Below are 22,104 nucleotides of genomic sequence, written 5' to 3' on the forward strand. Positions count from 1 at the left end.
TCCCCCACAGTCACGTCCATCCTCTTCCTCCACAGCCACGTCCGTCCTCTTCCTCCACAGCCACGTCCGTCCTCTTCCTCCACAGTCACGTCCGTCCGCTTCCTCCACAGTCACGTCCGTCCTCTTCCTCCACAGTCACGTCCGTCCTCTTCCTCCACAGTCACGTCCGTCCTCTTCCTCCACAGTCACGTCCGTCCTCTTCCTAAATTGTCAAGTCCGTCCTCTTCCTCCATAGTCACGTCCGTCCTCTTCCTCCATAGTCGCGTCCGTCCTCTTCCCCCATAGTCGCGTCCGTCCTCTTCCTCCATAGTCGCGTCCGTCCTCTTCCTCCATAGTCGCGTCCGTCCTCTTCCCCCATAGTCGCGTCCGTCCTCTTCCCCCATAGTCGCGTCCGTCCTCTTCCTCCATAGTCACGTCCGTCCTCTTCCTCCATAGTCACGTCCGTCCTCTTCCTCCATAGTCACTGTGACGTCTTTTATCTCCAGCAGATGATGATACACACATATATAGTGTGGGAACCCAGATGAACCCCTTCAGGGGCACAACATTCCCCCACTTCCGGGGCCGGAACATTCTCCTCATTGTGGAGATAAATTCTAGTAATATGGTCCTCTAAACAAACAGCACTGACAATAAATAGACAAGACAAGGACCATCCTGACCATACATGGCCTACAAAGGGCAATGATGACACTACACAGGCAGCCAATGGGCAATCATTACACTATGCAGCCAACACAATGATGGAGTGCCGGGGTCAGGAGTATGGAGCATAGAGCCCCTTACATTGCTGCTCAGGAGGAAGGAAACATTCCCCAGCCGGCCATGAAGAATATGTTCCATCATTGGTGTCAGAGGGAGGGAAATACTGAGGGGTCTGAGGGAAGTAGAGGAACTGAGGGGGTAGTGGGACTAAAGGACTCTGGGAGCCTCTGGAGGTTTACTGCATGGGAAGGACTCTGGGACCTCTGAGGAGGAAGTGTAGCTGAAGGATGTTGGGTGCCTTTTACAAAGTAATACGACTAAACAACTGTAAGAGATTAGTGGGGCTGAAGGGTTGTGGGAGCCCCAGTGGTAGTTAGACTGCAAGGCTCTGAGGTAAGAGGGGGCTTTAGGGTTCATAGGAACTCTTGGTCTCTGATGGTCCTCCAACCCCACCTTCACTTACTTTTCTGACCTCCTTTAATGACTCCTGCCAGCACGTGAAGGAAGTCCTCACCTCACCATCTCACTGGTCAAGAATTATGTTGCTGGACACAAAATAGATCAAGAGAATAAACCCCTCTCCCTGCTGTCCTCCTCTTGGCTATACTGGGTTGCCATCGGAAGGAAGAGAACAAATTCCTCCCCCACAGCTCTCTACTACACCAGCAGCATCTTCCTGCTATCCAATCCATGCAGAGAATGACAGTGACATCACTCCTGTCAGTCAGCAGGCTGCTTGAGATCATAGGCTTGCAGCCGGAGTTCTGCCAATTATCCTGATTAGCCGGCAACTCCAGCAAAACGTCAGCAAGTTCCCCTTCCTGGACATCATGATGACCCGACATTGACCTCACAGCACTGCCTCAGAGCAAACAGGTCATAGGAAGGATCATATTTATCATTCCTTGTCTGCAGATCTAAAACTCATCAAAACCAGTTCAGAGACCAAACAAACCCAACAGAGAAAAGGGGATTTATAATCTGGTAGGTTAAGAGGATCCCGGGGACCTTAAAAATGTGTAAAACACCTAAGAGTTTAAACTAAATGTGTTCCCATGGGGGCAGTAGTTCTTCAATGTCCAGCAACCCTCCTATTCCCCCCTCACATCCACATCCTATTATTGTGTGACCAATACCATCCAAATCATTCTTACTTTCATTTCCCAAAGTTATCCGTCTACAAGGAGACCTGTATAGATCACATGATGGCACCAATGAGGATGGAGGAGGACCGGAGTCACATGACTGAGAAGATACTAAACCTCACCCTGGAGATCATCTACCTGCTGACCGGAGAGGTGAGGAGGATTCTGGGAGGTCACATGACATCACTTCTATCTCTATTAATAAAACACAGACCTGACCGGAGAGGTGAGGAGGATTCTGGGAGTCTAACATGATATTCCTATTGGTTCCTCTATACAGAGATTTCCTCCTCTGAAGTCAGGTGATCATATGAGCATCACAGTACCTCCATGTGACTCCCTAAACCCTGAGAGACACAACATGCAGAAGATTCTAGAAGTCACCAAGAAGATGATGGAGCTGCTGACAGGAGAGGTGAGCGGAGCCGGGAATTCTGGGACATTCTCCAGTAACAGACAAGGGATGTGTCTGGATGGTGACTGTATCATTGTGTGTGTCAGGTTCCTATAAGGTGTCAGGGTGTCACTGTCTATTTCTCCATGGAGGAGTGGGAGTATTTAGAAGGACACAAGGACCTCTACAAGGACGTCATGATGGACAATCAGCCGCCCCTCACATCACCGGGTAAGAGGAGACTTTATTGTAAAGGAGAGAGCAGTACGGAGGATCCACCTAGATCCCCCATCATCTGATAAACACATAGAAACAATGGATTCAGTCAGTGTGTGTGTTTCCTACAGATGGATCCAGTCATGGGAACCCACCAGAGAGATGTCCCCGTCCTCTGTATTCCCGGGATTCCACACAGGAAGGTCACACCATCCCTCACCATCATCAGGTAGATGAGGAACAATCACTGATAGTATCATTAGGATCTGTACATTATCTGCATTGTTACCATTGATGTCATTTTTATTATATATTCAGAGTGGAAACCTCAGAGATTCTAAAGTTGAGGTTAAGGATGAGATAGAAGAGGAGGAGGATGGGAGGATGGAGGAGTCAGGGCTTCTAAAAGTACACAAAGTGTACCAGGACACCATGGTGGAGTCATCCAGCTACAGAAGCCCACCAGAGAGATGTCCCCGTCCTCTGTATTCCGGGGATTCCACACAGGAAGGTCACACCATCCCTCACCATTACAAGGTCTGTGACATCAAGAACATGGACTCCTCAAAGTGATGTGTTGATTTTTTAGATGTGATGTCACAATATTAAAGCTTATGTTTTAGAGATGACCTTTTCTATAATTTTCTTGGTTTAGGATGAAGATCTGATAGATATAAAAGTTGAGGTGAAAGCAGAAGAAGAAGAGGCGTATGTGAGGGATGATCAGCAGTCTATGGAGGAGGATGGAATAACGGGGACATTTATAGAGGAGGACACTCCTACAGAGATCAGCACAGGTGGGTCATGAACACTAAATCCATTCTTCCACCCATACTGCTCACTGATTGGTCCAGAGTAGGGCGGGGACTGGGTGATATCAGCCTGTAATCCCCTGGTCACTTTCCTGAGCTGTGTTCCCCGTCCTGTATTCCTGGATTTCTCTCGGATAATCTTCCTTCTCTGTGCTGCAGACACAATTTATGTATCTAGACTGGATTTATGGAGGTTCGGGGGATCAGCTGGAAGCAAAATGTTGATTTTCACCATAGACGTTACTAGACCTAGGCACCTGGGGCATGTGATTTGGGTCTTCTGCCCCATGCCCAGGTCTGGTAAGATCTCTGACCGATCATTTCTCCCAGGGTTCCTTGCTCTGTTGTCTGCTGGCTGTGCCGGGTGGAGGGATATGTCTGTATAGTCTCAGACCCAAGTCACTGAGTGCAGTCTCAGGAGATGGGAGGCAGCGGTGTGGGATCTCTGCAACTTGTCTACAGTAAACATTTAATGTTCCACTGATTACTGAATACCAATATTATGAGTCCTGACCCTTATACTGTATTATTTTTATTGCATCAGTTATTCCTCAGCCTTGTACTATATACTCTATGTTTTACATTACATCATTCTGATACTATACAGTCCTATCTGTTTTATCTTATTTAATATGTTGTACATTCCATAGTCCTGACTTCTGCTCTCCCCCCTCCCCCCACTGCTATATATACACATAGGCCCTCTAAAGAGCAGGATTCCTCCTGTATTAAATTGTAACTGTACTGTCTGTCTTCATGTTGTAAAGTGCCGCGCAAACTGTTGGCTCTATATAAATCCTATATAATAATATTAAAATTACATATTCTGTTCTGTTACACCCATTTCCTCCCAGCTGGACATTTTATATCGGATGATGTGATTGGAGCACAGACTTTTACATGGTGATAATAATGTGATAACATCCTCCAACTTTGGACCCTTAAACAGAAAGTGATAATGAGGGAGGAGTCAATACCCCAATGATGGTGGTCTTCAGGATCAGTCCAGTCTTCATCTTGGTTGTTCTCCCCCCATCCTCACTCTCTGACCTCTGGTGGGGCTCAGCCCCGCTGTTCTTCATGACTAAATCGTGGACTAAATAAGGAAGTGCAGTACTTCTTGTGTTGGGAAGATGGTGATGAGTGATAGAGGGGGTGGGGACCCTCGTCCTATAATCCCCTCATCACTGTCCCTCCTATAAAAGACAGTTCTGGTTGTTTCTTCACTCTCTGACTGAGGTCCATGAATAAAGAAATGACCTGGTAGGAGATCAGAGGAGCCATTTCCTAGTTCCCTTGGAATTGTAAGCTCCTCAGAGCCCAAGCTGCCTGATGTGGGCGGAGTCCTGGTTTGGGAGAACCAATCAGCTCCTGTCTAGTAATCCTCTTTGTCTTTGTATTTTAGTCCATGGCCGGGAGATGAGGAAAACCTCCGAGGATTGTCTCACTTTGTCTCCAGACTGGAAAGTAGAAGATGAGGACATCACACAGTATAGTCCAGGAGAAAACCCGGCTCCCTCCGATGTCCATCCGGCACCACCCAGTGTAGATGGACCATCGGATTCCTCATATCCTGAGGAACCTCAGACTGTGTGGGACCAGGTCATCCTTCCAACACAGAAGAGCTTTTCCTGTACTGAGTGCGGGAAATGTTTCCGTTTTAAATGCCGTCTTAATGTGCATAAAAGATCTCACACGGGGGAGAAGCCACATCTGTGTCCTGAGTGCGGGAAATGTTTTTCAGACAAGTCCAGTGTTCAAATACATCAGTGGCTTCACAGAGGTGAGATGCCATATTCCTGTACTGAGTGCGGGAAGTGTTTCCGTTTTATATCCCATCTTAATGTGCATAAAAGATCTCACACGGGTGAGAAGCCACATCCATGTCCTGAGTGCGGGAAATGTTATTCAAGGAAATCCAATCTTTCCACACATCAGAGATCTCACTCAGGAGAGCAGCCGTATTCCTGTTTGGAGTGTGGGAAATGCTTTGTTAAAAAATCAGTACTTGTCACACATCAGAGGTCTCACACGGGGGAGAAGCCGTATTCCTGTTCTGAGTGCGGGAAATGTTTTTCAGACAAGTCCAGTTTTTACAAACATCAGAAATCTCACACAGGGGAGAAGCCGTATTCCTGTTCTGAGTGCGGGAAATGTTTTTTAGATAAATCCAGTCTTTACAAACATCAGAGATCTCACACGGGGGAGAAGCCGTATTCCTGTCCTGAGTGCGGGAAATGCTTTTCAGACAAGTCCAATTTTTACAAACATCAGAGATTGCACACAGGGGAGAAGCCGTATTCCTGTCCTGAGTGCGGGAAATTTTTTGCACAGAAGTCCAGCCTTTACAAACATCAGAGATCTCACATGGGGAAACCGCCACTTTCTGGCCCTGAATGAGGGAAATGTTCCTCACTGAAGTCCTGTCTTCCTGTACATCAGGAGTCCCAAACAACCCTGGAGGTGTATTAGTGCCTTGAGTGCGGGAAATGTCTTCTAGATGAATGTTGCTGGACATCCCAGCTCTCATGTGGGGAAGAAGCACACCCTGATATACACCTCAGATATACTCCATGGCTGATCCTCATCATGGAAGAAACAGTTCATAAGGAGATCAGAGGTCCCCAAAGACATGGATGAAGTGTGGGATTGGGTTGGCCATTGATAGCAGGAGAAGAATAAAAATGGAGTCCTGACCTGTCATTGGCTACATGACATTGCGTACGTTTTGTGGTGGAATATTTCACAAACACTTAGAGGTTTTTTTTTTTTTCAATTTAGTTTTACCACCCCAATACCGAACACTTGCACCTCCTTCCTGCCCAGGCCAGTTTTCACGTTTCAGCGCTCTCACACTTTGAATGACAATTGCGCGGTCATACAACATTGTACCCAAACTAAAATTTTATCATTTTCTTCACACAACTAGAGCTTTCTTTTGGTGGTATTTAATCACCGCTGGGGTTTTTATTTTTTGCTAAATTACCAAAAAAAGTCCAAAAATTTTGAAAAAAAAAAAAGTTTTTGTTTTTGTTTGTTTCTGTTATAAATAATTGTTCTTCATAAATTTAGGCCGAGATGTATTCTGCTACATGTCTTTGGTGAAAATAACCCAAATTAGGATGTATTTTTTAGTTTCTAGGAAAGTTATAGAGTTCACAAACTATGGTATAGATCTGAATATTGATCAATCCTGAAGTACTGACAGCCAATCTAATTTCTTGAGGTCCAAGAATGTCAGGACAGTACAGATATCCCCCAAATGTCAGAACAGTACAGATATCCTCCAAATGTCAGGACGGTACAGATATCTCCCAAATGTCAGGACGGTACAGATATCCCCCAAATGTCAGGACGGTACAGATATCCCCCAAATGTCAGGACAGTACAGACATCCCCCAAATGTCAGAACAGTACAGATATCCCCCAAATGTCAGGACAGTACAGATATCCCCCAAATGACCCCTTTTTGTAGAGTAGACAGTCCGACGTACTTCATAAGAGGCATGGCGAGTTTTTAGAAGTTGTATTTTTTTTGTCATAATTTTTTGGAAAATTAAAAAAATTATTTTCACTATTTTTTTTTTTACATACTGTCACCAGTGCAGTACAGCGTCATCATATAACTGGCATGGCTGTGATCAGGGACACTGACTGGTAACAGTATGAAAAAAAAAATTATATATTTTTTTTTATTTTTTATTAAATTTGTTTTCTTTTAGTTAAGATTTTTTTTTCATATTTCAGTATGACCAAAGTAGTACAATGTTACCATAGTAACAGTGTACTACTTTGGGGAAGTGTTCAGTATTTTTTTTTTTTTACACAATTTGCTTATAGCAAAAAATTCATTCAGGGTTTTTTTTTTTTTTTGTGCTTAGCTGTGATTTGGCCACAGCTAATCACATGACATGTGCATGTGATCACTGTGACCATTCACAGCTAGGCAGTAGTATACAATGGATGGCATGAATGAAGCCGCCCATTGTATACAACTGTCATGTGACCTGCTGTGATCGGTCACAGCAGGTCACATGGTACCGGCAACGGGGGCGATACTCAGATCTGTCATCGGCCGTGTCTGAGGTACACGGCCGGTGACAGATCGCGCCGCTGCGCGGCTCTGCAGGAGCGCAAACTGCGCATGTGCGGGAGCACGCCATATGGCGTCCACCCGGAACGCTGATGACATTTGCCGCCTGCCATTCGGCCATAGGGCGGGCGGCAAATGGTTAATCATCATTGAGTTTTTTATTCTTTGTTAAATATATGAAAAAATTTTGAGGAAAAAACTAATTTTTCTTAGTTTCTGTTATAAAATCTTGCAAATAAATAACCTTTCTTCATAAATGTAAGACAAAATTGATACTGCTACATTTTGTTGGTAAAAATTCCCCAAATCAGGGGGTGTATCTAGCTGTGGACCGGGATGGCAGCCTGATTTTAGGGGAATATCCAGTGGCTCACTGCACTTCCCTCTCCTTTGGCTCCAAGAAGGAGAGAAACTCCTGGACTTCCCCCTCAGCATGTCTAGGAAGAAGACATGCCGTTTGACAGATTTCTTCTCCTCCTCAGCTATGCAGAAACCACAAGATGGTGCCGGAGCTCTCCACAGCTCACATACACACAGGCACAGCCGGCCACACACACAGCCACTAAAACACAAGGCAGAGAGAAACTCCTGTGGTTCTGACGGCCCTGATGGACAGTTCTTCTCCAGCCCTCCTGTTACGGAGAGAGGTCAGATACTTGCCTTATCCCCCGCTCATTCTCCAGGCCATCCATTATCCACCAGGCTTCCATGGAACCCTAAGGTTCTTCCAGAGGTTGCTAGGGGTTCCTTGAGCTGTGGTTCATTGACCTCTCATATGATGGTGCCTGTACAGTTCCAGGACCTGCACCACTTGGCAAAGCCACCAGTCACCTTATCAGCTGCCTGTAAGGGTGGTATTCTGGCCACCACTGTAAGGGTTGCATTCTTTCTACTGACCACCAACACAAAGGGAATTTTTGCCGTTTACCACCTAAAGTTGACTTAACCTCCTTAGCGGTTTTCCCGAGTGTAGCTCGGGGTAAAATTTGAGTACCAAGAGCGGTAACCCCGAGCTACACTCGGGCTTACCATGCGGCGTTGCTCAGGGGGTCCCTGCAGCACTTACCTTGTCCTTCGCTCCCACGATGCGTCCCCTGCAGCGTCCCCGGCCGATGCCGGCATCCGGCTTCCGTGTTCCGGCCCCTGTGACGTCGGGACGTACGGGCGCCGGAACCGGAGGGAAATTTGAAAATTACAAAAAATTAAATTTTTTCCCAAACAAATTTTAAATAGTAAAACATTGCTGTTTCAACCCATTTCACATACATTTTGTCCCGAGTGCTTTGTCCGGCGCCCTGCCTGCATTTTGTCTCTTCTTTCTGCCTGGAAACTGAGAAAAGTCCATGGCGTCCAAAAAGCGTCTCTTTAGGTCAAAAGCAGGTTTAGATCAGCTAGAGAACAGCGATAGTAAATCAGGACCACTTGCAGAATTGAGTGATAATGATTTGTGAGGAAATTTGAAATTTTTAAAAAATGTCATTTTTGCTGTCATTGCTGTTTCAATGCATTTCACATACATTTTGCCCCGAGTGCTTTGTCCGGCGCCCTGCCTGCATTTTGACTGTTCTTTCTGCCTGGAAACTTAGAAAACTCCATGGCTTCCAAAAAGCGTCCCTTTAGGTCAAAAGCAGTTTTAGAACAGCGATAGTAAATCAGAACCACTTGCAGAATTGAGTGATAATGATTTGTGGGGAAATTCCTCATCAGACACTGAAAACGATTTTGCGACTTTGCTCAGCGATGTGCGAATTTGCCTCTGTATTTCAAATTTCAGTGTTTTTGGTTTGATTATATTATTGAATTAAATTTATTATTATTATATTATTATTTTTTATGATTATTTATTAAATTATAATTTATGATTTCGTGTTTCAAGTTTTATCAGATCCGGAATGTTTACTAGACTCTTGTTCGGACAGATTTCAGTGAGTTATTCCTAAAAATTACAGCCTACAATAAAAAACTACATATTTCCATGCCAAAAAATGTACCGCTTTCAGCACAAAAAATCGGAAAGAATCATACCGCCGAAGAGGTTAAGTGAGGGTTCCCTGAGACCTGAAAATTATTTTAGGGGTTCCTCTGGATTAAAAAGGTTGAGAAACACGGCTCCAGACAAGTCCCTAAGCCTAAAAAACAACACTGGGCTTCCTCTGAGGCTCCATCTTTGGAGGGGGACACAGCTGCTTCCCTAGCTGCATTACCTGCCTCTGACAACACTGTATCTGAACAAACTCTCAAACTTAAGTTGCTCATCCTCCAGAAAGATCTTCATAAGGAGCTGCAAACATCCACAACTCGTTTACACACCAGAATTGATCACTTGGAACATACACACTGACCATGTGGAGAATCAAGTTAGTGATCACACCAAAGCTCATGAGATGGAGGATGCCTATGAGCAACAAAATGTGGAAATACAACTCATGTTCAAAACTGCAGACCTAGAGGATCGTTCTAGGAGAAATAATGTTACCTTCAGAGGTATAACACAGACCATCAAACCCGCTGAATTGATCTCTTATCTCCAGCAGTTATTTGTGAAACTTCTGCCTCGTCTTACACCTCATGATCTCACCATCGATCGGGTGCACAGGATTCCCAAGCCACACCATCTCCCTGCTTCTACTCCCGGAGATGTACTAGCATCATTTTTATCATATTAAAGAGAAACTCCTCAATGTCGCCTAACGCTCTATACATCGACATATCTGAAGCCACAGCTCAGCAGCATAAAGAATTCTCTCAGATGACATTGGTTCTCCAGGCCCATCAAATCCACTACAAGTGGGACTTCCCGACCAAGCTTCTAGTCACATAACACAATCAACTTGCCCCTATCCTCACTCCGAAAGATGGGACCAAACGCCTGCTCAACTGGGGCCTCATCACAGCTCCTCCGCCTATTCCCAAGCAACGTAAGCCTCCACCACTGCTCTCTCAATCTTGGAACACTGTAGTCAATGCTTCCTTCTCTGGACACTGTCTCTCTTCAGCATGATGCCCCTGGAGTCAGAGCATATCTTCATCCTTGGTACCTTGCAACACCACAGCAGCCCGCCAACACGTATCCTACTCTCCCTGAGCGTAGAAATGTTTGATTCTTGATACACCCCAGATGTTGCATGTGCTTTGCACATTTTGTTTTCTTGTTTCACTGGTATGTGGTTGTTTTTGTTGTGTGGACTTGGTTTTTTAGTTGTTTCACACACCAACCTCTAGAGCTGTCTAGAGCTTTTGACATGTCTATTGGTTCTCCTGAAAGGTTTATTGATGTAATCTCTCTCTCCATCACTAAGCATTTACTTCCCTCTCCTTATCCATGGCCATTCTTATCACATCCATTAATGCTAAGGGCCTAAAGTCCCCATTCAAAAGAAACCTCCTTTGGAAAGAAGCACTCTCATTAAAGCAGTTGTACTATGTGTTCAAGAAACACACTTCTGAAGTGCTAAACCTCCATCCTGTACACATAAATTATTCCACCACTGCTTCTTCTCCAATGCACCTAAAAAACACAGCGGGGTCATGATTGCCATACGCAACTCAGACTCCTTTCAGTTGCAAGACTTAGAACTTGACCCTTCTGCAGATACATTACTTTATCAGCTATTACCGTTTCCCTGAAAATAAGACCTAGTGCTATTTTTGGGAATTGCTAAAGTATAAGACCTTCCCCGAAAATAAGACCTAGTTGTGATCAGGGCTTTTTTTCAGCCGGAATATGGTGGAACGCCATTCCGCCACCTCCGACACTGGCCCTGCGCACACCCATATCTACTGTCTCTTATAAACAGAGAAGAGCGGCTGAAGTGACAGCACCATCCGCTCCCACAGAACCTCCCTACCTCTGTACTCACCATCCGCTCCCACAGAACCTCCCTACCTCTGTATTCACCATCCGCTCCCACAGAACCTCCCTACCTCTACTCACCATCCGCTCCCACAGAACCTCCCTACCTCTGTACTCACTGTCCGCTCCCACAGAACCTCCCTACCTCTGTACTCACCGTCCGCTCCCACAGAACCTCCCTACCTCTGTACTCACCATCCGCTCCCACAGAACCTCCATACCTCTGTACTCACCATCCGCTCCCACAGAACCTCCCTACCTCTGTACTCGCCATCCGCTCCCACAGAACCCCCCTACCTCTGTACTCACCATCCGCTCCCACAGAACCTCCCTACCTCTGTATTCACCATCCGCTCCCACAGAACCTCCCTACCTCTGTACTCACCATCCGCTCCCACAGAACCTCCCTACCTCTGTACTCACTGTCCGCTCCCACAGAACCTCCCTACCTCTGTATTCACCGTCCGCTCCCACAGAACCTCCCTACCTCTGTACTCACCGTCCGCTCCCACAGAACCTCCCTACCTCTGTACTCACCATCCGCTCCCACAGAACCTCCATACCTCTGTACTCACCATCCGCTCCCACAGAACCTCCCTACCTCTGTACTCGCCATCCGCTCCCACAGAACCCCCCTACCTCTGTACTCACCATCCGCTCCCACAGAACCTCCCTACCTCTGTATTCACCGTCCGCTCCCACAGAACCTCCCTACCTCTGTATTCACCGTCCGCTCCCACAGAACCTCCCTACCTCTGTACTCACCATCCGCTCTCACAGAACCCCCCTACCTCTGTACTCGCCATCCGCTCCCACAGAACCCCCCTACCTCTGTACTCACCATCCGCTCCCACAGAACCTCCATACCTCTGTACTCACCATCCGCTCCCACAGAACCTCCCTACCTCTGTACTCGCCATCCGCTCCCACAGAACCTCCCTACCTCTGTACTCGCCATCCGCTCCCACAGAACCTCCCTACCTGTGTACTCACCATCCGCTCCCACGGAACCTCCCTACCTCTGTACTCACCATCCGCTCCCACAGAACCCCCCCACCTCTGTACTCACCATCTGCTCCCACAGAACCCCCCCATGTCTGTACTCACCATCCGCTCCCACAGAACCCCCCTACCTCTGTACTCACCATCCGCTCCCACAGAACCCCCCCACCTCTGTACTCACCATCCGCTCCCACAGAACCCCCCCACGTCTGTACTCACCATCCGCTCCCACAGAACCCCCCTACCTCTGTGCTCACCATCCACTCCCACAGAACCTCCCTACCTCTGTACTCACCGTCCGCTCCCACAGAACCTCCCTACCTCTGTACTCACCATCCGCTCCCACAGAACCTCCATACCTCTGTACTCGCCATCCGCTCCCACAGAACCCCCCTACCTCTGTACTCACCATCCGCTCCCACAGAACCTCCCTACCTCTGTATTCACCGTCCGCTCCCACAGAACCTCCCTACCTCTGTATTCACCGTCCGCTCCCACAGAACCTCCCTACCTCTGTACTCACCATCCGCTCTCACAGAACCCCCCTACCTCTGTACTCGCCATCCGCTCCCACAGAACCCCCCTACCTCTGTACTCACCATCCGCTCCCACAGAACCTCCATACCTCTGTACTCACCATCCGCTCCCACAGAACCTCCCTACCTCTGTACTCGCCATCCGCTCCCACAGAACCTCCCTACCTCTGTACTCGCCATCCGCTCCCACAGAACCTCCCTACCTGTGTACTCACCATCCGCTCCCACGGAACCTCCCTACCTCTGTACTCACCATCCGCTCCCACAGAACCCCCCCACCTCTGTACTCACCATCTGCTCCCACAGAACCCCCCCATGTCTGTACTCACCATCCGCTCCCACAGAACCCCCCTACCTCTGTACTCACCATCCGCTCCCACAGAACCCCCCCACCTCTGTACTCACCATCCGCTCCCACAGAACCCCCCCACGTCTGTACTCACCATCCGCTCCCACAGAACCCCCCTACCTCTGTGCTCACCATCCACTCCCACAGAACCCCCCTACCTCTGTGCTCACCATCCACTCCCACAGAACCCCCCTACCTCTGTGCTCACCATCCGCTCCCACAGAACCCCCCACCTCCGTATTCACCGTCCGCTCCCACAGAACCTCCCTACCTCCGTACTCGCCATCCGCTCCCACAGAACCTCCCTACCTCTGTACTCACCATCCGCTCCCACAGAACCCCCCCCCACCTCTGTACTCGCCATCCGCTCCCACAGAACCCCCCACGTCTGTACTCACCATCCGCTCCCACAGAACCTCCCTACCTCTGTACTCACCATCCGCTCCCACAGAACCCCCCTACCTCTGTACTCACCATCCGCTCCCACAGAACCTCCCTACCTCTGTACTCACCATCCGCTCCCACAGAACCCCCCTACCTCTGTACTCACCATCCGCTCCCACAGAACCCCCTACCTCTGTACTCACCATCCGCTCCCACAGAACCTCCATACCTCTGTACTCACCATCCGCTCCCACAGAACCCCCCCCCCCACCTCTGTACTCACCATCCGCTCCCACAGAACCCCCCCCATCTCTGTACTCACCATCCGCTCCCACAGAACCCCCCCACCTCTGTACTCAACATCCGCTCCCACAGAACCCCCCTACCTCTGTGCTCACCATCCACTCCCACAGAACCCCCCTACCTCTGTGCTCACCATCCGCTCCCACAGAACCTCCCTACCTCTGTACTCACCATCCGCTCCCACAGAACCCCCCTACCTCTGTACTCACCATTCGCTCCCACAGAACCCCCCTACCTCTGTACTCACCATCCGCTCCCACAGAACCCCCCTACCTCTGTACTCACCATCCGCTCCCACAGAACCCCCCTACCTCTGTACTCACCATACGCTCCCACAGAACCCCCCTACCTCTGTACTCCCTGTGGGACAGGGAAGGAACAGGTATCTGCGGGTGCAATATGCAGTGTGTTTAGGGGCGGGGCATCTCCTCCTGCAGTCTAATGCGTGGAAGCCGATGCCCCAGGGGGATCACCGGTCAGTGGGGAAGAGGCGGAGCAGTGAGTAAGTGCGCTTGGTGCACTGTGTGGGAAGATAGGACCTGAAACGGGAGTTACTATAGAGAGGGGCCGGCTGCTGACAGCTGTGTTTTGCAAAGCTAGCTAACCATATGAGGGCAGTGGAGGGGGAGGGGGAGGATGTGCAAAGGTGAGCTGCAGTCAGGGGAGTTGCAGAGGTAAATTGAGTCAGGTGAGTTGCAGACAGGTTGCACAGATGAGCTGCGGCTGGGGGGTGCAGAGGTGAGCTGAGTTGCAACCCACCTTTGCACCCCCCAGCCACAACTCACCTCTGCACCCCCCAGCGACTGCTCAGCTCTGCATCCCCTGTCTGCAACTCACCTCTGCACCCGGTCTGTGGCTCATATCTGCACCCTGTCTGAAACTCACCTGTCAAGTCACCCCTGCAACACCTGACTGCAGCTCACAACTGTCAGCAGCCGGCCCTCTCCATAGTAACCCTCATCCACAACTGCCTGCAGCTCACCTCTGCACCCCCTGTCCACACCTGGACATTTAAAAAATAAGACCTACCCCGAAAATAAGACCTACTGTGTTTTTTGAGCCCAAAAAAATATAAGACAGTGTCTTATTTTCGGGGAAACGCGGTATTAATAAACGCCACATTGCTATCATCTATGCCCTAAACACATATCCTAACAATTTCTACAAAACTCTGATAGCAAAACTAACACCATACCACAAAGATCCCCTTATCATTTCTGGGGACTTTAATGACTTAGCTGATCCTTCCCCAGACTCCTCCAACCCATCACAAAGACAACCAACTGCCCTCTCATCCCTTCTCCATTCAGAAGACTTACAGTGGGGCAAAAAAGTATTTAGTCAGCCACCAATTGTGCAAGTTCTCCCACTTAAAAAGATGAGAGAGGCCTGTAATTGGCATCATAGGTAGACCTCAACTATGAGAGACAAAATGAGAAAACAAATCCCGACAATCACATTGGCTGATCTGGAAAGAATTTATTTGCAAATTATGGTGGAAAATAAGTATTTGGTCACCTACAAACCAGCAAGATTTCTGGCTCTCACAGACCTGTACCTTCTTCTTTAAGAGGCTCCTCTGTCCTGCACTCATTACCTGTATCAATGGCACCTGTTTAAACTTGTTATCAGTATAAAAGACACCTGTCCAGAACCTTAAACAGTCACACTCCAAACTCCACTATGGTGAAGACCAAAGAGCTGTCGAAGGACACCAAAAACAAAATTGTACACCTGCACCAGGCTGGGAAGACTGAATCTGCAATAGGCAAGCAGCTTGGTTTGAACAAATCAACTGTGGGAGCAATAATTAGAAAATGGAAGACATACAAGACCACTGATAATCTCCCTCGATCTGGGGCTCCACGCAAGATCTCACCCCATGGGGTCAAAATGATCACAAGAACGGTGAGCAAAAATCCCAGGACCACACGGGGGGACCTAGTGAATGACCTGCAGAGAGCTGGGACCAACGTAATAAAGGCTACCATCAGTAACACACTACGCCACCAGGGACTCAGATCCTGCAGTGCCAGACGTGTCCTCCTGCTTAAGCCAGTACATGTCCGGGCCCGTCTGAAGTTTGCTAGAGAGCATTTGAATGATCCAGAAGAGGATTGGGAGAATGTCATATGGTCAGATGAAACCAAAATAGAACTGTTTGGTACAAACACAACTCGTCGTGTTTGGAGGAGAGAGAATGTTGAGTTGCATCCAAAGAACACCATACCTACTGTGAAGCATGGGGGTGGCAACATCATGCTTTGGGGCTGTTTCTCTGCAAAGGGACCAGGATGACTGATCCATGTACAGGACAGAATGAATAGGGCCATGTATCGTGAGATTTTAAGTGCAAACCTCCTTCCATCAGCAAGGGATTGAAGATGAAACATGGCTGGGTCTTCCAACATGATAATGATCCCAAGCATACCGCCTGGGCAATGAAGGAGTGGCTTCGTAAGAAGCATTTCAAGGTCCTGAAGTGACCTAGCCAGTCTCCAGATCTCAACCCCATAGAAAACCTTTGGAGGGAGTTGAAAGTCCGTGTTGCCCAGCGACAGCCCCAAAACATCACTGCTCTAGAGGAGATCTGCATGGAGGATGGGCCAACATACCAGCAACAGTGTGTGCCAACCTTGTGAAGACTTACAGGAAACGTCTGACCTCTGTCATTGCCAACAAAGGATATATAACAAAGTATTGAGATGAACTTTTCATATTCACCAAATACTTATTTTCCACCATAATTTGCAAATAAATTCTTTCCAAATCAGCCAATGTGATTGTCTGGATTTGTTTTCTCATTTTGTCTCTCATAGTTGAGGTCTACCTATGATGCCAATTACAGGCCTCTCTCATCTATGTAAGTGGGAGAACTTGCACAATTGGTGGCTGAAGCAAAAATCGGACTTATCACGTGGTCTGACCATGCACCCATATCTATTAAAATTTCCTCCAGCAACAATACACCCAGCCAAACTGTTTGGAGTCTCAATGCCTCCCTACTCAACCACCCTCGCTATCAAGTGCAAACAAAAACTGAAATAGAAACCTGCTTCTCTTTAAATGCAGGAACAGTCAATGACCATGCTGTGCTTTGGAATGCGCATAGGGCTTTCCTCAGTGAACACCTCCATAAGAATTATGACCTATAACTTAAGAGACTCCAGGTTAATTGGTATTCTCAGAGTAACAAACAGGAGCCATACTAGCTAAACAAGTTAAACGTCATGCCATTAAAACTAAAATACCCCTTGTGCAGGGGCGGACTGACAACTCATGGGGCCCCCAGGCAATAGGGGATCATGGGGCCCCTGTGTCCTTGCCCACACTCAAAGCACACCCAAAAAAGCCTAAAAAATGTACCAGGGTCATTTCATGGGGCCCCCTACTGACCCTGGGCAGTGCCCAAATGCTCGAATGGTCAGTCCACCCCTGCCCTTGTGACTGTCTTGGGTTGAGGACATACACTCAATGGAAAACATTATGGTGGTGGTTTGCGGCCAGGAGAATAAGTTTCCCCAGAGATGGGTCCATTGGTCTCTCTTTACCTGTTCCAGTGAATAGGACTCCTTGTTCTACTCGGTGGCTTGAAATCCCTTCTCCATTCTTGCTTTGCCTTCTGCTGTTTCTCTTCTCTTTTTTCTTCTCATCTTTATTTTTTATTTTTATGATTTGGATGCAATCAGTGTATGTTTGGTTTTGCAGGCTGGTCAGGTTGTACTGACGCTTGACCCAGTTTATGACACAATGCTGTATTGCTGTTGCAATTGATTTCATATGTAGCTGGACTGAACCAGGTTCATTGTCTCTTCTAGTGGCGTCCACCTAACTGTCTTGTTGTTCTCTGTATGTCTTGTAAAAGTTTTATATAAATAAAGAATGTTCAAAAAAACCCAATATACCCTACATTAAAGATTTTCAAGGCAAACGCCATCTTAATCCCCTAGACATAGCCAATCTGTTTGCCTCAGTTTACTCCAAATTAGGCAACATGACCTCCCCTGGAGATAACTCCCAGCCCAAACAAGCAGATATACTTTCCTTTCTATCTGATATATATAGTTACATAGTTAGTCTGGCTGAAAAAAGACAAAAGACCATCCAGTTCAACCATTAAAAAAAAAGGTTATAATCCTATACCCACGGTTGATCCAGATCAACTTCCCTCAGTATCCCATGCACAACTTACAGAATTTTCAAAACCATTCTCCATTGAGGAAATTAGAAAAGCCATAGCATCTCTCCCTTCACATAAAGCGCCAGGCCCTGATGGGTTCTGTAATGAATGCTATAAAACGTTTTCATATCTTCTCTCACCACATCTTTCTAATGCCTGTAACCACTTTGCATCTACTGGTACAATCCCCAAAGAATCCTTAGAAGCCCTTCTAGTCATGATCCCTAAACCCAACAAGTTACCCCATGACCCTGCCAGCTACCATCCCATCTACTTAATACTGACACCAAACTATTTGCGAAACTTTTAGCTTCACATCTGTCTCCTATCATCCCCACTCTGGTGCATATACTGTAGATCAGGTGGGATTCATGGCTCTCAGGCAAGCATCGGATGGCACCAGGTGCTTTATTGACTTGATACAATGGTGTCAGGGACCATCGCGACACATGGGTCTACACAGGCGTAGGTGTCTGCCAAGACGTGTAGGTGGCAGGGTACTAGGACCCAGGCGCACCCGTCATCTTGACAGTACTGGGCAGGCACTAGGACCTAGGCTACGCCTGTCAGGTGCAGGGCGGGCTATTTAAGCCAGCTCTGCACAAACACTTGTTGCCGAATGGTCTTTGTATGCTGTTACCTGTGTTGTGAGTATCTTGATCTGGATTGTTTGACCTTGCTGCCTTCTCCTGTCCTGACCCTTGGCCTGCCTGACTCTGCTCCTGGATGTTCCCCTTTAAATCTGATCTTTTGGTATTGACCCTGCGTGTGACCCGACTATCCTTTGCCTACCGTTTTGTACCTCACCGACCCACTAGTTACCGACCCGGCCTGTATGACTCTGATTTAGCTCATCCATCCATCCCGCAGGGATCACTAGGCTCCCTCACATCAGACTCTTAGCCCCCTGGAGCTCCTGTCAGACTCCTCTACCCCTGTTGGAGATACCTAGCAGCTGCGACCTGGTACCGGAGTGCTCCAAGTCCATCCCCACCATCAGGGGCCCTGGTGAACAAGTGCTCCGGTGCTTAGACTCCGCACTCTGGGGAGGCTCTGCCAGGGGATTGATAGAGGTGCTGTCAGACGGTCCATTACAAATGGGCTGAACGCAACAAAACTCCTTCTCTGCTCCACTCTCTGGATGCAGAGAAGGCATTTGACAGAGTATATTGGGGATACCTGCAAGCTGTCCTCAATAAATTCAGCCTCTCAGGTCCCATTCTACAAGCTCTCTTATGTCTATATTCCTCTCCAAGCACAAGTGTATGGACCTCAGGTAATTTATACAACTCTTTCACAATTACTAATGGAACCCATCAGGGATGCCCATTATCCCCCCTGATATTTGCACTTGTAATGGAACCCCTGGCACAGCATATTATATCCAACCCCCTCATATCAGTAGTACAGATTAGAGATATCATGCATAAAATTGGGCTTAATGCTGATGATGTTATAATATCTCTCACTAATCCTCTTAAATCTTTACCATCACTGCACAATGTTCTAGATCTCTTCAGCTCCATATCAAATAACAAAATTAATTACTCAAAATCCTCCATGCTGGGTATTTGTCTTGACTGCACCACCAAAAACCTAATTTCCATACCATCCCCTATTTCGTGGACTCCCAATTCTTTGCTCCCCTATTTAGGCATACAGCTGGTATCACCCTCCTGTAAAATGCTACAGGTTAATCTATCTATTCTATCCTTCGAAAACTCCAAGATTTTTTCCGTGACATTGGGCCAAAAAACAGCTCATGGGTGGACCGAATAGCCTTAACTAAAATGTATCTGTCAGGGACCCCAGGCTGTACCGCGGCGCGCGAGTCTGCACATGCGCAGTATGCCGAGGCACACTAGCGTGCGGGCACTAGGACCTGGGCGCCCGCGGCGGAAATGACGGTCGCACATGCGCACTCGCGATCGCGGACGCGTGCCTGGCACCAATGAGAGTGCAGGGTGTTCTATTTAAACAGACACTAAATATGCTCAAGTTGCCGTATGGTCTTTTCCTGTATCCTGTGTCCTGAGAAATTGCTTTGCTGCCGACCCTGCCTGAGCCTGATTCGTTGACTATCTCCTGCTCTGATCCCTGGCTTGCCTGACCATTCTCCTGTCTAATCCTGTATGTTTGATCTCCTGTTGCCGAACCTGGACCATGACCCGTTTATTCTTCTGCCTGACGCTTGTACCGACCTGCCTCCGCTGTTACCGACCCGGCCTGTCTGACTTCGCTCACTCCGCCTCCTCACATCAGACTCTCACCTGCTACGTACTACTGACAAGTGCTTCTACCACAGCTGGTTGCACCCAGGGGCCATAACCTGGTTTTGGCTTGCTCCAAGTCCATCCCCACCATCAGGGGCTCTGGTGAACAAGCAGGTTGGGACTTAGATTCCACGCCCTGGGGAATTCTGGTCCGTGGAGCGCTAGAGGCTACCGCCGGTCGGTCCATAACAGCATCTGCTGTCTCGTGTATTGTATATGTTCTGAACCTTGCCTCTAATGCTCCCCACGCATATAAACAAGATCCAAACTACTCTATTGACATTTATCTGGGCCGGAAAGAAACCCATAATTAAATGATCTACGTTATGCACCCCTTCTATATTTGCTGGATTCGGAGCTCCCAATATCAGAACCTACTACAAAAGCGGCTATTCTTGATCAGGAAAGACTATGGTGGTCTCCTTCTTAACAGCCTACATGGCTCCAAATAGAACAATCGGCAATCTCAAGCCAACCCGAGGACCATCTTGCAGCCCTCCTTTTTGGACTTCAACCCACACGTTCTTTTTTGGACTCTATTAATGCAACTACCAAAATCTGGACTGCACTACTGCAAACCACTAAAGGTATGCCCACCTCAATACGGCATCATCTTCCCATTACTGCAATTGGCTCTCTATCACCAGACCTCCATCTTCACCTCTGGACTAGGCTCGGTATCACTAATCTTAGCGACTTATTTGATAGCAACACTTTGCACCCCTTCCAACATCTGTGTTACACACATGGTATATCTAACAAAACCTTCCACATGTACCTGCATATAAGATCTGCTCTGTCCCACATTACCTGGTCGGCTAATCCGCTATTTCAAAACCTGGTAAAATTTTACAACACCCCTAACCGTCATTCTAAGGGCATCTCCTTCATCTATAGGTCATTGTCACAGCCAACAGCACACCTGTCGCCGCTCACCCAACATGTCCTTGGTGTGACTACACTCGACCAACCCTGTTCCATCATTTATGGGAATGTGCTGGAGTCTCTACTTTTTGGGATTGAGTTCTTCAGTACATTAATCAATTATACAACATCTCTATTTCCAAGGTTTCCATGCTCTATCTCTTCACTTACCAAAACCCTGCGGAGATGGCACCTTCCCCAATGGATACACATTTGTCTATTAGTAGCTCACAGAGCCTTCACGCAAGCTTGGATACATCCAAACCCCCCATCTCTCAAAATGGTGACACAGGCACTAGCTAACCTATTTAATTTGGAGAAGCTAGACACCATCACTCAAAACTTCAAGTCTGCTTTATCTCAAGATGAAGTCGCTTCATAGAGCATTCCTTTATACCTGCCAAATTAGCCGCTTATATGGAACCCTTCCAATATTCAGATTGGTATCTCAAAGCTCAACTAACCAATACTTTGGGTAAACTCCAAGCATCCAACTCCTCACCCCACAGCTGCCTTCCTCCCGGTTTAACAGTGGAGTGCATGCTCTTCATTAAGATTTCTAGTCCACACAATACTCTTCCTCAAATGTCTTCTCCGATAGAGATGTACTTTTGTTCAGGCTTCCGTTCCTAGGGATTTGTTCAATTTTGAGGTTCAGCTTTTTTTACTGCTATGTTGTATCATTTATGTCTATTTCTGAAACTGTTTCTTCCCCATTACAATTGTTGTACTGACTTTTGTGTTTATAGTCTTTAGATGTGATGCTTCATAGATTTGAATGTCAAGATGTTTTTTTCTTGTACTTATTATATAAAATTCAATAAAAATTTAGTTAAAAAAACACACATCTATGCATACACCTGCTGTTAATGGGTAGTACAAAAATTAGGCATTAATGTCTCTCAGGGGAGCTAAAAAAAAAAAAAAAGTACCAG

At 47.4% G+C, this 22,104-nt stretch overlaps 1 protein-coding gene and 1 pseudogene across 2 annotated transcripts in view; both read left to right on the forward strand.

Moving 5' to 3' along the window:
* Positions 1-22,104, forward strand: part of LOC149460789 (uncharacterized) — a 58,553-nt pseudogene that overhangs the window by 10,404 nt on the left and 26,045 nt on the right. The window contains exon 2 of the transcript XR_016313027.1: positions 4,961-5,802. The product of XR_016313027.1 is annotated as an uncharacterized LOC149460789 (transcript). The remainder of the gene's footprint in view (positions 1-4,960; positions 5,803-22,104) is intronic.
* LOC149460790 (uncharacterized) lies at positions 993-3,426 on the forward strand. The gene is made up of 3 exons (XM_089679209.1): positions 993-1,013; positions 2,779-2,997; positions 3,116-3,426. Exons 1-3 carry the CDS (start codon positions 993-995, stop codon positions 3,266-3,268), a joined length of 393 nt encoding a protein of 130 aa, XP_089535335.1. The 3' UTR covers positions 3,269-3,426.

The sequence above is a fragment of the Staurois parvus genome, unplaced genomic scaffold (assembly GCF_062004578.1).
Source record: "Staurois parvus isolate SC_StPar_1 unplaced genomic scaffold, SC_StPar_1.0 ptg000221l, whole genome shotgun sequence".
NCBI classification, from domain to species: Eukaryota; Metazoa; Chordata; class Amphibia; order Anura; family Ranidae; genus Staurois; species Staurois parvus.

Coding starts and splice junctions, on each gene's coding strand:
- LOC149460790 (XM_089679209.1), top strand. CDS start 993: ATGTTGGGTGCCTTTTACAAA. Junction 1,014..2,778: donor TGTTGGGTGCCTTTTACAAA/GTAATACGACTA, acceptor TTATATATTCAG/AGTGGAAACCTCAGAGATTC. Junction 2,998..3,115: donor CCATCCCTCACCATTACAAG/GTCTGTGACATC, acceptor TTCTTGGTTTAG/GATGAAGATCTGATAGATAT.